At 35.4% G+C, this 15,187-nt stretch overlaps 1 protein-coding gene across 5 annotated transcripts in view; it reads right to left on the reverse strand.

Annotated features, from left to right (window-relative positions):
• LRBA (LPS responsive beige-like anchor protein) overlaps nt 1-15,187 on the reverse strand; it is a 514,593-nt gene that overhangs the window by 149,186 nt on the left and 350,220 nt on the right. For all 5 annotated transcript variants that reach the window (XM_084884876.1, XM_084884872.1, XM_084884875.1 and 2 more), the window contains 4 exons: nt 14,706-14,823; nt 12,507-12,609; nt 8,442-8,557; nt 5,573-5,685 (listed from right to left, as the gene is read on the reverse strand). In XM_084884876.1, the coding sequence (XP_084741002.1) occupies nt 5,573-5,685; nt 8,442-8,557; nt 12,507-12,609; nt 14,706-14,823 (450 nt within the window). The remainder of the gene's footprint in view (nt 1-5,572; nt 5,686-8,441; nt 8,558-12,506; nt 12,610-14,705; nt 14,824-15,187) is intronic.

A 15,187-nucleotide genomic window follows, 5' to 3' on the forward strand; every position in this document is an offset into this window, starting at 1 on the left:
ACTCTTCAGAAACATTTTGATCCAGATTAGGGCAATGGAAGCTGCCATTTTAACAGAGTGTGAATGGTAAAGCATTGTGACATAGGTTAAAAAAGAAGAAACTATGACTTATTGGGGCCTGGATCAAAATTTAACATTCAGTTTGAAGATCTGGTGATAGAAAACTTTCCTCAGATTCCCACATTGCAAAACAGGAGTCAGGAGAACACTGCACAGGATCATCTTCCCCTAATGTTGACTTTTCATGTTTCTGCCTTTGAACCAAATAACTCATGTTACGCTTGTCCTCCAAAGATGAAAAATGGATGGTTTTTCTTTTCCCTCTTTTTTATTTCAATCTCTTTCAGTGTTTTCCTTCATTTTAAAATGTAAAAACTGATTATTAAAAATAAAATGCTTGCTTATACTTTGGCCAGTCCTTGTTTTCTCCCCCAATTTTTGGTTTACTATTTAGTACAGTAGTAACTACCTGACTTTATTCTTTCAAATCTCCAGAAACTGAGAATCCCTGGTAAGCAATAGTACTCCTTAAAAACACACACCAATAAATGAAAAACACACACACAAGCAATAATTGAGTAGTAACATCAGGGATTCTCTAGTTTTAACCAAACAATCAGCTTTTCCATAAAACAGGTGAAGTCAAAACAGCTTGGAGCATCACCTGGAACAAACACCCCAAGAGTGGGCAATTCAGGAAAGCTTTCCTTTTTTTTCTTTTTAAAAAAATATATTTTATTGATTTTCCACAGAGAGGAAGGGAGAGGGATAGTTAGAAATGTCGATGAGAGAGAAACATGAGAGAGAAACATCGACCAGCTGCCTCTCGCACACCCCCTACTGGGGATGTGCCCGCAACCAATGTACATGCCCTTGACTGGAATCGAACCCAGGACCCTTCAGTCCGCAGACCGACGCTCTATTCACTGAGCCAAACCAGTTTCAGCGGGAAAGCTTTCCTTTTCAAGAGACAGAATGTAGGTTGTAATTACCATGTATTTCACCAATAGAGGTGAAAGGCTACTTGATAAAATAACATTAAAACAGAGTCAGCCACTGATGTCAAAAGTAGGAGGCAGCATAGCAATTTGTTTCTCAAACTTTGGAGAGGGGGGGCATTTTTTTCTGCCAAGGGCCATTTGGATATTATAACATCATTTGCGGGCCATACAAAAAAAATTAGCCTGCTATTGTGGTCAAACATTTACTTAACTCACCCCTAGTGCCTTGGAAGGGCCAGACCACATGTTTTTCTTGAACCTTATAGGGTCCAAAGGCTAGACTTTCCCTACCCCTGTTTTATTTATTTATTTATTTATTTTCTACTTACTTAAATATTTTTATTGATTTCAGAGAGGAGGGGAGAAAGAGATAAAAACATCAATGATGAGGGAGAACCATTGATTGGCTGCCTTCTGCATGTCCCTACTGGGGATCAAGCCCCCAACCAAGGTATGTGCTTTTGACTGGAATTAAACCCAGGACCCTTCAGTCTGTAGGCCAAAGCTCTAACCACTGAGCAAATACCAGCTAAGGACCTATCTCTGCTTTAAATCCTAACCCAATGCAAACTAAGTATACATACACACACCATAAGCAGAAGATTCATAGAGGATGCACATTGATACTTCTTTTTTTCTTATGTAATACCACACTATTCTAATCATTTAAAAAAAAATGCTAGCTTTAAACTGCAATTTGAAAAACACTAGCTTGGTGTTTAAATTCTGATTCTACCCACTCGCTTGAAACCGTGTAGAAATTGTAGAACCTTACAGTGCCTCAGTTTCAGTCTCTGTAAAAGGCAATTAATAGTGCCACCTATCTTAAAAGGTCTTTGTGAGGATTAAGAGTTAACACATGTAATCAACTTAGATAACAGCCTGACATATAGTAAGTCCTCAGTAAATATGAGTTAACAATGACATGGGATGTTTCTAGCTCCTGAATTCCATAGTGAGTCTTTATTTGCAAGTGAATGGTTATCAAATGCATTTCAATCTAAGAACATACTTATTTTATAGAATATGCATCCAAATTACAGTACATACTTAATATTCCCAAATAACAATGTGGATGGATAAGAAGAGAAATGATTGCCTCAGACTCTCTTGGTTTCTCCTTTCTTAGAAAATTGGCTTATACAACCCCTCTGCTACTAAGGAAAAACAGTAAATCACAGTAGCAAGAAAAGATTCCTCATGTACAAAGGAAGCCCTAGTACTGAGACACTCAGCCATCATAATCTGTTTTTATGGTCTGACATTTTGTAAATATATTCTGACCCTAATTATAATTTCTTGTAAAGGACAAAAAGAGAATGTTGTTTCTTATTTCTGTCAAGGAGGTTGTCAAAATATAAAAATCAATATATATTTATAAAATATAAATTAATGTCACTCCGAAGTCTATGCATGGTTAGATCTGTCTTCTCATCAGAAGAATTTTAGACTCATGAAGGGAAAGTGGAGGCAAAAAAAAAACCACAAAAAAATCAACCTCAAAATCGAACTGTACTTATTCCAGCTGTGAAAGAATAAATTAAACCATTATGTTAAAGGAGGACTTTCTCAATACAAGAAAATATTTAATTTTCATCAGATTTTTTTCAGACTAAAATAGATCTGATTTCCTAGAAGACTGACAATACTAACTTGTAATTATTACAATTGTACATAAAATAAAATTTTGTGACTTGAAGAAAAATATTTTACATTGTTCTATTCAGACTTTTCTTTCCTCAAAAAAAAAATTATCGGAAAAAATAATACAGAGGAAAGCATGTTGCTTACATTAATTCAGCTTGAGAAATAAAATTCCCTGTGCAATATGGAAGAGATTGCAAATAAAATTGTAGCCGTGTATCAAAAACCCCTCTGAAAACCAGCTTTGGGGAAATTAAAGGGACATAAATATGCATAAGTAATTCAATACTTTTCCAAGCTAGTCAGGCTATATTATCTATTCAAGAATAGGGATAAATACTGTTTGTTTTAAATTAAGCTTTACACACAATGTTTTCTTCAGTTTTGCAAGTTTATTTAAACAAATAGTAATGGTTGTTAAAGGTATACTATGGGACAATTTTAATATAATTATATTATAGTCAGTATTCATGGAGATATAGCTCATTTCACATATGAGATGTATCCCTGAAAATATGTTTATAAGAATATATTGGAAAATGAAATCATACTGTACACATTATGGCAGACTAACATCAACAGGAGTGAAATATTCTTATAAATAATTACCAGGATTCCATATGTGTAAATTACAATTTTCAAGTATCTGATAAGCTTATTTCACTAAATTTAATGTCGTTAATTCCAAACTCACTATTTCCATCAATATATAAATGGAAACAATAACTACTAGTGGAATTCCACTTTCAAGAACTGGAATGAATGTAACATTTGAGCTACTGTTGCCTTGTAGGAAAGGGATGTTACCTGTAAGTGGCCGTTAAAGCTCCCCCCTTCCTCCCAGCCCTTCTAATTACACTACTGTTTGCTCTCCAACTGTGTACCCTTCAGTTCTTGTGTAAGCACTCTGTATAAACACTCCTTCCTCAGCCCAAAATACAAATATATCACAAAATCTTATAATATAAAAATAGATAAAATTTAAGGCACTAAATCACAAAAATTATATTGTTATGTTTCTATAGTGTATATGAAATACATGGATAGAGACTAATGAAAGCAACTCCTGTTTTGATTTTGAACTGGGCCCTCTCCTCATTTATCACACACAGAAGATAAGTTATACCTAAAACAGTCTTTTACCCACCCAACAAAAGTATTCGGCAGGTTACTTAGAAACAGCTTTAATATTAATATACAAATAAAATTCAATTTTAATAAAGAATCCTGTTTAGCTGGCAAATAACCTATAACAGCATTTTGTTGATACCATTTCTATGAATTCTCATAATGAAAACATCATAAAACCTACATTTAAAAATAAATGCGTGCCTTTCTCTGGCCAGGAAAGAGTTTTAGCGGGAGAGAACAAAGATGAGGTCAGAGAAAGGAGGCAGTCAGCAAGAACAGTGGTGTGAGGAGGTAATGAGCTGCGGGAACTCTTGCTCAGGGACAGTGATGGCACATGACAGAAATACAGCCTCCGCAGAGATATACAAACAGTCTCCCACTTATCACCATTAGTAACTGTTCCATCAAGACAGAAACATGCACCCTATCGACAATCCATCTCACTACACACTGCATCTTGAGGAGCCTAAAAAAAAAATCCTCTACAGCACAAGAAAGTCTTAATAAGCTATGTGTTTAAATAGACGTCCAAACTGAAGGACTCAGTTAAGAAACAGGAAAAAAAGGGGGGGAATTATTCTAAAACCCTGAAAAGGTTAATTATTGAAATGTGATTTATTTTGTGAAGCACATTTACATCTTAACAAATTAACAGAAAATGAGATTTTACTTTTCTGTACATGAAATTCAAATAATAAAGAGACTAGGCTATAATTGCCCAAGAATTAAAGAGTTGTCCAGTGTTTACTACTGACCTATTTCATGGCTCACTACACACGTCAAACTAATAAAGTTCTCAATTTTGTTCATCAGTTTATTTGGTTCATTTGATTTCACATATGAGTGAGATTATGTGATACTTACCTTTCTCAGAATGGCTTACTTAACTCAGCATATTAAAAAATCAAATACATTTAATATTAATATTTTATAACTGGGGGAAATGCCATATGTTTTATTATTTAATTCACTTAACACGAAATGCCATATGTTTTATTATTTAATTCACTTAACACGTGTTGAATGGCAGGCCCTGTGCTAGGCATGAGAGAAATAATTATGTACAAGAACTCAATCATTATAAAGCTTAGTGAGAGAGATAACCAATAAAAATAGGTAGAAATATATGTAAAATGTAGGATGTTTTCGTGCTTGGAAAGAAATAGAGCAGACTATCAGGGAAGGAAGGCGGTCAGCACTTGTCTCTATGAGGAGGTAATCTAAAGGCGGAGCCAGTCAGCTGCTCACAAAGTGGGGAGATGAACAGTGAAGGCAGAGAAAGCAAAGCTCTAACTTGGGAAATATTTGTTCAGCTTCCAATAAGTGAAGAAAAGTTTAAGGACTGGGGTTATATAATTCAATATTAGACATAAAAAGAATCCATTGGAACAAGGCATAGGTGGGAGAAGAGAAAAAGGTAGCAGGGAGGTTGGTGAGGAGAGTTGCAGCAGTGAAAGGCTACTTGTCCTTTTATAAGAAGACTAATGAGAAGTTTCCATGACTTTCTTCATTTTACACAATACTAACACACTGAGAAGAAGATGCTATCTGAGAATAATGTCTTTGAATGCATATGGAAAAATATATATCACTTAACATTTTTAATTGGCATCAAGTTTTTCTGTATATTAAAGTTTTCTATTTTAAACTGGAGAATACTAACATATGTTTAAAAGATAAATATACTAAAGTTATAATTATTAAAAGGTTTTAAAAAGTAGTCTGAAAATTAAACATAATCAAATATATTTTTAAATGGAAGACAATTATATTTCAGATAATTACTGAGAAATTACCTTAGATAAATCTCTGAAGTTACTTGGCAAGGTAAGATCCAATTCTTCTGATTCATAATTAGTGATGACCCAGGGAAACACTGGATACTGATTTAAGTCATTGTAACTCCGTCCTGGGAGAGAAAAAACAGACACTCAATCTAAAATAATAAAATAAAATGATGAGAAGATTCAACAGTCTAATTTTGTAAAAATAACTTTTTTGAGTGCCAGATAGTGCTCTCTGTGTTATCCATACATTATTTCATTTAATCCCCACAATACCCCTATGAAATTGGCACCATCCCCATTTTTCATGTGAAAAAACTGAGGCACAAAAGGTTTATCTACCCAAAATGATGTAGTAACTAGTAATGGTCAAACTATATTCAATTACAGATACTCTGGCCCCCATGATTATGTCCTCATAAACTATTGATTATTTTTTGTTACTTGAAAGCCTGCACCAAATAAAATATTCTTCATTAAAATTTTAAAAATAATAATTTGCAATTCTTACAGAGCTTTTCAAAACTAGGTTCATTTCTCTGCCATTAATTAACCAACAGACCAACTAATCAACCAAGTTTAAGTGATTTGAGCCCTGTGGGCATTCATTAGTCATCTGTAAAATGAAGGAGTTGCACCAAATTACTCTGAAATTTCTGTGACAGCTTTCAAAACCAATGATCCTCTGAACATAATGAACGCCATCGCCAATGTTACTTCCCCTCACTCCCAAATGCTGCCATATTCTCCTATACCTCCTCCAAACTAACAACAAGCAATGACAGTTAGTTGATGTCAAACAGTTTGTACCTTGTAAATTCTTGTTATTTAATGTTGTGTTTTAATTACCACTGTCATCTCTCTAATGCAGGCCCTCATTTCTTTTTACATGTAATTGCTTCCTAAATTTGATTCTGCTTAGTCTCTCTCTCCACTCCAATTTATCCTTCATTCTGCCTCCAAGCTACCTTTTCACACAGTTCTATTATCATTCATTTGTTCAAAAACTTTCACAAATTTCCCAATGAATTGACTGCTAACTCATCAAATTGACAGTAAGTCAATTCCACACAACCTTTTTAGTTTTCTCATTATACGTTTGGGAATATATACTTTTTATGTGCGTGCGCACGCGCGCGCGCACACACACACACACACACACACACACACACACACACATATACAGTAGGCCCCTTTATCCACAGTTTCTTTTCTACGTTTTCAGTTACTCTCAGTGAACTGTGATCCAAATATATTAAATGAAAAATTCTAGAAATAAACAATTCCTAAGTTTTAACTTGCACGCCATTCTGAATAGTGTGATAAAATCTCCCACTAACCTGCTTTGTCCACCTGAACATGAACCATCCTTTGTCCAGCACATTACACTGGTAAACATCACACCCCTTACTCACTCAGCAGCCATCTCGGTTATTGGTTATCAGATTGACTGTGGAGTGTCTCAGAGTTTGCATTCAGGTAACACTTATTTTATGTAATAATGGCTTAAAAGCACAAGAGCAGTAATGTTGACAATCAGAAACTATAAAGTGTAAGTATATAGAGAAAATATATAGTATAAATAGGGTTGGTAGTATTCATGGTTTCAGGCATCTATGGGGGGTCTTTGAACGATTACCACATGAATGGGGGGGGCTACTTTACATATAATAAATAACTTGTCTGTGTGTGCATATAACTATACCATTAATTGTTCTTTAGCTTTACTTCATAATTTTCCACTTATCTTTTTTTGGCTTATGCCTTCAGTTTTACATTAAATAACTTCTCTCCCAACTATCACCTCTGTTAATTAAAGTAGTATCTATCCTCACTCAAACATGAAATTTTTTCTGATTTCTTCCCTTACTCCTACCAATTGGAAGACTATATTTTTATTGATTTGAGAGAGAGAGGAAGGAAGCGGGGGAGGAGAAGGAGAGGGAGAGGGAGAGGGAGAGGGAGAGGGAGAGAGAGAGACACACACATATGTGAGAGAAATATCTATTGGTTGCCTAACATAGTGCCCAGGGATCCAACCTATACCCTTGGCATGTGCCCTGACCAGGAATTGAACCCGAAACCTTTTGGTGATGCTTCTACTAAAAGAACCACCTGGCCAGTACTATTTTGTGATTTTTATTGTTTCTAAAACCCTTTGCTCTAGAATCATGTAAATGCTCCCATTTTTACTTAAAATAACTTCTGTGAGAGTAAGCAACATGCCTTATGCTCTTATCTCCTTTGTGCCTCAAATATAAACTCTGTCATTTTCTTGACCTAAATCTCAAGTGTCTCATAATTACATTCCTTGAGACATTTCTTTATACAAATCATCACAAATAAAAAGCAATGACACATTTCTATTCTTTAGTCTTTAAAAGTGAACAGTTTCAATAGGTAATCTTTAGTAATATTATATGATTATAGATCTTATACAGGACATTTAATCTTTATATTTTAATATGTTGGTCATAATGTTGCTTTATTTAATATTTAACCACAGTTTTCTTTTTTCTATGTTGTGTTTCATTGACTCAACACATAATACATTTATAAAGTTGTTAAAAGATTCTTAGGATTTATGGTTATTCATTCCTTCTATTCCATAGTGAGTCCATGCTTACTATATTGAATAGTTGTAACTTGTTATTTTATATTTTTGGAAAAGACTGTATATACCCATTTTTTATTTTTCTCAAGTGGCCAACAGTTCATATACGAAAAATTCATTTTCAAAATTACTCTTGATAAGGTATATTTATTTAGTTATAATAAAAATAAAAATAAGCTATATATGCATCAGTAACCAAAGTAATCTAATCATGTCACAATAAACAGTTTACTCTTTGAAATAAGTCAACATGTGAGCTTAGGTTACCTGCTATTGTGTTGAGAAACATCAAGTACTCGAAGTTTGAAATCTCTCTGTGCTGCCATCGCTGAGTCATATTAGAAGCTTTAAAAAGTTGACGTGGACTAGCTAATGAGATTCGCCTGTAAAAAAAAAAAAAAAAAAGAAAGAAACTTATGTAGAATCAATTTGAACTTAAGATTATACCACAATAATAAATCATGAATATCTTATTCAAAATGATACCTGTATATTCTGAAAAGTTCTATTTATGTTATACTAATGAGTACTAGAGATGTTTCCATCTACAATTAATGGTTAAACAAATGATGTGGACTAGCCACAGGTCTATTAAACATGTTCTATTCATTACTGTAAGCTTTCATTACAATGCCATTGCAATATCTAGGCTCCATAGGTTGATTAATAATAGGATGATTAATAATTCACTGCTTTACTGATATAAAAGGAATTATAGTAACTAAAAATACATATAAAATTGTATTAATATTTTTATAGTCATTACATAAAGATACACATTTGTCCTCATAGAGCTAAATATTATGTTTGCATACCCTATGTAACATGGAAAAGGGGATGGTAAACTCTATAGTGGTCTATTCATGGGTAGAATAGAGGTTTAAAAAAACTTATTTTTTAAACATCCTAATAGAAGATGAAGTTTTCTGTTTTTCTGATGCAATGTAAATAGCGATGGATACAACCAACAGTAATAAGAAGCACTGGGAAATCAGTAGCAGGATTAATTATTCTATTTGGGGCATAGCATTTCAATAAATATGTTGTAATCGTTCTTCTATAACTCAGGACAAGGTAGCTATTTTTTAAAAAGGTTTATTTACAAAGGTATTATTTACATACCATAAAATTTACCCATTATTAAGTGTACTATTCAATTATTTTTTAAAATTGCATTTCTACAATTGTGCAACTGTCTCCACAGTGCACTTGAAGACATTTTCATCACCACAAAAACTTGCCTTGGGCCTGTTTATAGTTACTCACCATTCCTATCCCCAGGTCTAGGCAACTATGAATTTGCTTTTTGTCTCTATAAACTTGCCTTTTCTGGACATTTCAGATCAATAGAATTAAAGAATCACATTGTCTTTTGCATCAGGCTTCTTTCACTAACCACAAATGTTTCTGAGGTTCATCATTGTGCTGGCATGTATTAGTAGTTCATCTATTTTGATTGCTAAACAGTATTCCATTGTATAAATATAAAATATACATGGTAAGTGCTGAAAATCTAAGTGACTGATTTATCGAGTTAAGACTTTTAGCTTTAACTGTAGGAAAATATTACTAAAATTCCCAAGTATGATAACACATTACTAGGTAATAAATAAAACCTTTTTACAGTAGAAAAAGTAACTCTTTTATTATTAAGATAAGAAAATCCATACAATTCTGAGTTGCTTCCCTCTGAATCCTTAAATTCCCCAAACTATATAATAAAAGTGTAATATGCAAATCAATATAAGGGCCGGACAGCGGAATAACCATCTGAACGACCATTCTGGACCGTGCTTTGACAGCCACTGGCACCAGGCCAGCCAAAGGCCGTTGTGATGGGATTGGTTGGGGGCCCAGCCATTGCCCCATGACCGCCCCACAGAGGGAGGCCCAGGCCACTGGCTGGCAAGGCGATCAATTGGGGGGGGCGGGAAGAAATGAGGGGGCTCCATGATTGCCCCAATATGGGAGGCCCAGGCCACCCACCAGCAGACTGTGGCGGGTAGGCGGGGCCTCCCTCTGCGAGGGAAGCCTGGGTTTCTGGTGCCAGAGGGAAGACAGTGCCGGCAGCTGGGGGAAGGAAGGCCTACTCTTGCACAAATTTTGTGCATCAGGCATCTAGTTACATTATAAAATTATCTAATCAAAACCCTAATTGGCATTGTAAAGCAACTATTGCTTATAACACAGAGGGGCCTCTTTATGTGCCCTGTTTACCTAAAAGCTGTGATCATTATTAGTTTTAAAGCATGTTCACAAATTCTTTGATACTTCTTCTTTAAGAGGTGAAGTTTGATTCCTCTTCCCTAGAGCCTGGGCTATATTTTTGTTGTTGTTGTTGTTAATCCTCATCTGAGGATATTTTGTCCACTGATTGTAGAGAGTGAAAAGGGAAAGCAGAGGGAGTGGATAAGAAAAGGAGGAGAAGAGAAAGAGAAAGAGACACACACATTGATTGGTTGCCTCCCATAGGTGCCTCTACTATGAAACTTGCAAGCCAGGCAGTTGCCCTTGACTGGGAGTCAAACCCAAGACCCACTGGTGCATGGCCATCACTCTAACCACTGAGTCACACTGGCCAGGGCACATGAGCTGTATTTAATGACTCACTTGCAACAAATAAAATGTAGCAAAAATGTGGGCACAGTATTATCAAGGGTAGGTCATGGAGAAGAAACTGGGCAGCTTCCTTGCGTTCCCTCGGTTCACTTGCTCTGAGGAAAGTAGTTCTCAGTCATGCAGACAGTCAAGCAGCCCGTGGAGTGGCGGACTTGGTGGGGAACACTGCCAAGAGGAACGTGGGGGCTTCACCTTGAACAATCATACAGCCTCAGGAGGACTAACATCCTGGCTGTTGTTTATTCATTCTATTTCAAGTACATTTATAAGAAGGTATTACTATAAAAAAATTTTGAAAAAACACTAATAAAAAACAACTCAAATCAATAAAAAATTAGGTATGCTGAAAGTAAACTAAATTTCTACATCTGTTTCAAGCAATCAACAGAAAAATCCCACTGGTTCACTCTTCACACTTTTCAATTTGTTAACAAAACTGTATTGATGATGAATCAGTACCTACTGTACTATCAGGGAAGACAATAGTGATAGTCTCTCATTCTTGATATTGGTAATTAATATTTTCTTTCTCTTTGTTTATAAGTTTTATATTTTTGTTTATTAATCTTTACAGAACTTTTCATTACATTAATATTTCTATTGTTTTTATTTTTCATTGATGTGCATGCTTTTTTTTTTTTTTAGCTCACTTTGGTTTATATTTGCTCCCCTTTTTTTAGTTTCTTCAGACAAAAATTTAGTTGGATCAAAATAAAACAATCCTATATAATAAAGAGGTAATATGCAAATTAACCCTCATGCTATCACAAGATGGCTGCACCCACAGCGGAGGTGGGGTTCCCATAATGAGTGATTATCAGGGAACTGGGGCTGCGTGGCACTGGGCTGGGGTTGGAGACCTGAGGCTGTGCCCCCTGCTCACCAGGGCTTGACAGGGAACCTCAGGCTGAGCCCCCCACCACCACCTGGTGGGGATTGACGGGGTACCTCAAGCCACACCCCTTGCCCTGACGCCAGGCTGGGGGACCACAGGCCATGTCCCCTGCCCCTGTATCTCAGGTTGTACCCTCTGCCCGGCAGGGCTTGATGGGGGACCTCAAGACGCATCCCCCGCCCTGGTGCCAGGCTGGGGACCTCAGGCCACACGACCCATCTGGCAGGGCTTGATGGGGACCCCAAGCCAGGGGACCTGAGAGTGCACTGAGGGACCTGAGGCTGCACCCCACACCCTCGGGAGCTTGATGGGATACCTGAGGCTGCGCCACACACCCAGCTGGGCTTGACAGGGGACCTGAAGTTGAGCCCTCCACCTGGCGCTGGGCCAGGAGACCTGAGGTTTCGCACCCTGCCCAGTGGGGCTTGACAAGGGTGGGGCCGGCTGGGTCTGGATCTCGCCCAATGGGGTTGGGGCTAACCAGATCTGGGTCTCATGCGATTTAGAGGAGTGCATGGGTTGGCGGGGACTTGATTCTGGGTCCCGCAGTGTGCCCCAGACTGACAGGAGCAAGATTTTCATTTACATTTTATGAATTTACTTTCATCTCTGACACTTCTATTATAGAGAAAGGGCAAATAGCAATATTAAAGTATTTGCTCCAATTAATTCCCTTTTAATGTGCATGAATTTCGTGTACCGGGCCCCTAGTATACTAATAATCATCATTCACTATGAAACACAAGCTCATGCATTTCAAAACAAGGACACATAATAATACAGATTATTTTCCACATTTTTTTCATATAAAACAGTACCTGGTTTGAGGCAATCCAAAACATGTTCCAACACCAACACGAGGTAAGTAGTTAACCACTTTCTTTACTGTTGCAGGGTCTGGGAAGTTGAACATTACAGCAACTATGGAAAATAATTTTCAAAAATTAGAACATTGAATGATTTCCTTTCTAGTATATAGACTTTTTGGTCTGATAAAATATTTACTCTTAATCCAGATATTTATTAAATGCAATTCTTGGCATATTAATTTTATCATGGTACATTTAAGTTTTAATATTAATATATCAGAGGTAATATTTATTTCACTTAGAAACTCATACCTTAGGCAGCGCCTTCCTAAATGCTTTCAGATTATAACACCTGTTGTTGCGTTACTGTGACATGAAGCTGAGATTATCTAGCTACAAGTTTAATTTACAAAACTGAATTTTGGCAAGTTAACTACATATGTATGAATTCCTATAGAATACTGGTTACAATGTTAACTATATATGGTAACAATCTAACATCAAGAGGACTACAAATACAGCTACTCTATTATCAGCTGTATTTATTTCCAAGGATGAACAGTTTTAAAAATATTCTTTTTATAATGTTCATATGTTTACAGTTTATATGTTCATATAATCCAGAATAATGTGTGTCCTGAAGGAAAATATTTCCTCTATGGTTAATAATAAAATTTAAATGTTTTCTGATCATTTCTATTTTAGTAAGTACATATTTTAAGAATATCAAAACATGTACATCAATATATGTAAACATACTCAATATGTAAATGTTAATTTATTACAGACATTGGTAAATTTGTGTTTTTAAAATATGAAAATAACAAAGCCATAAAATCATAAGAAATAATTTTAAAATATTATTTTAAACTTTAAATTTCAATTATATTAATTTCAGTATCAGAAACATGTATTAGCTGTGAATAATCACCTAGCCTAAAAAATACTTATGGCCAAAAACTTTTTTTCAATTTGGTGTAGGTTTCAAACATTGGAATTACCAACATGTTTTAGGTAAAAAAGTACATGATCGTTCACTAAACACCTAAAACATTTAGATCTGTCATAAACACACACACACAAACAGACACACACACACACACACACACACACACACACACAACATGCTTTGTTAGTAATGCTTCCTAGTGTATCCATTATTATGCTGAATACTAGGGGGAAATGCAAAACAAAAACTATCATAGACTATGGCAGATGACCAAGATCAAGAAGGAAAGGCAAGAGAAAAACACATACAAAAGCAAGGATGCATAAGAAATTTCAAAGAAGCAAAATGAATGAGAATGAACAAGCAATAAATATTACAAGGTTGAAAGCCCTTTGGGACAGCAAGAATGCAGAGTTTACACTAGGAAAAAGATGTATGTGCAGGGGAAGAGACCAAACAGGAAAGGGAAAGACATCTTTACCTAAAGAAACCTATATTACCAAAAGACACATGATTTCACATAGGAAAAAAGAAAAAGTACACGTGGACTATATTATTAGGTGTAGATTTTGAAACTGACAATTTATAGATTACAGAAAGTGAAAACAAGAAAACTTCAACCTACTTACGTACAAGAAGTATGAGCAATAGGCACTAAAGTTTTACATATTCTTCCTTAAATGCCTCTGTCACACTGAATGATACCTTTGTCAAGTTGACCTTGACTCTCTTGTCTTAATGAATTTCACCAAGTTCCATTCTAAACCCACAAATTAAATTTTAGTTCTTTCAAGAATGATGAAATACAAATCAACCAGAGCAGTTCAGTACCATATTCTGATGATCCCTTTATAAAGGGCAATAGATTAGACCAAAGATTAAATAAATGTATGAATCATTTGATAACCTTTTCCTCTCTCCAAATGAAGCCACCTTCCAGAAGGAGCTCCAATATCAGAGCAATATTGAGGACATCAAAATTTGAGAAGTGATTAATGCTTAGTAACTTCCCATATTTAAACAGCTTTGAACTAATTTGTTTATATGGCCAGCAAAGTAAAACTACTACAAAAAAATTCTTAGAATGACCAAGGGGGTAAAAGCCATGAAGATGCAAGTGGGTCAAAAAAGAGGTCAGCAGGGCAGGGGCTGGACTGCAAAATATTATCAAAATGAAAACAACATGATATACTATTAAAAAACAAAATGCAAAGAGATGGAAGTTAGCTTTGTAACAATAGACTTTTGTAACATATTACCTCTGTTTGCCATAAAGATCTCCAGGGCTGTATTTTGCAAAAGATAACGACGAGAAAAGATGGATCGTATCTCTGTGAACAGCCATTTTCCATGAAGCCCTTCTGTATATGCCAGGATCTAGTGAGGAAAAAATAATCCCAAGTAAGTAAAAAACAGTATAATTTCTAAGAATTGAATGAATAGTTATTAAAATAATTTGGAAGGAGATTGAAAATATAGATTGTGACTTATGGAAAGGAAACAGAGTAAAATTATAAAACAGCTACTTAGAAATACATTTGAGGGCTTCCTAAAGCTATATCATTTATTTCTTTTCAGGAAACGTATACTGCATTATTTAGTGACTGATTTTTGAGTCATATCATGGAAAATTTTAGGTAAAACTTTAAAAATAAGGAACACCTGAAAAGATCACATATACAATTCAGTTACATATAATGTGATTTTAATGGACCCAGAATTACTTTTTACGTATTTTAAA

This window comes from Pipistrellus hanaki (assembly GCF_964339955.1).
Source record: "Pipistrellus hanaki genome assembly, chromosome: 5".
NCBI lineage: Eukaryota > Metazoa > Chordata > Mammalia > Chiroptera > Vespertilionidae > Pipistrellus > Pipistrellus hanaki.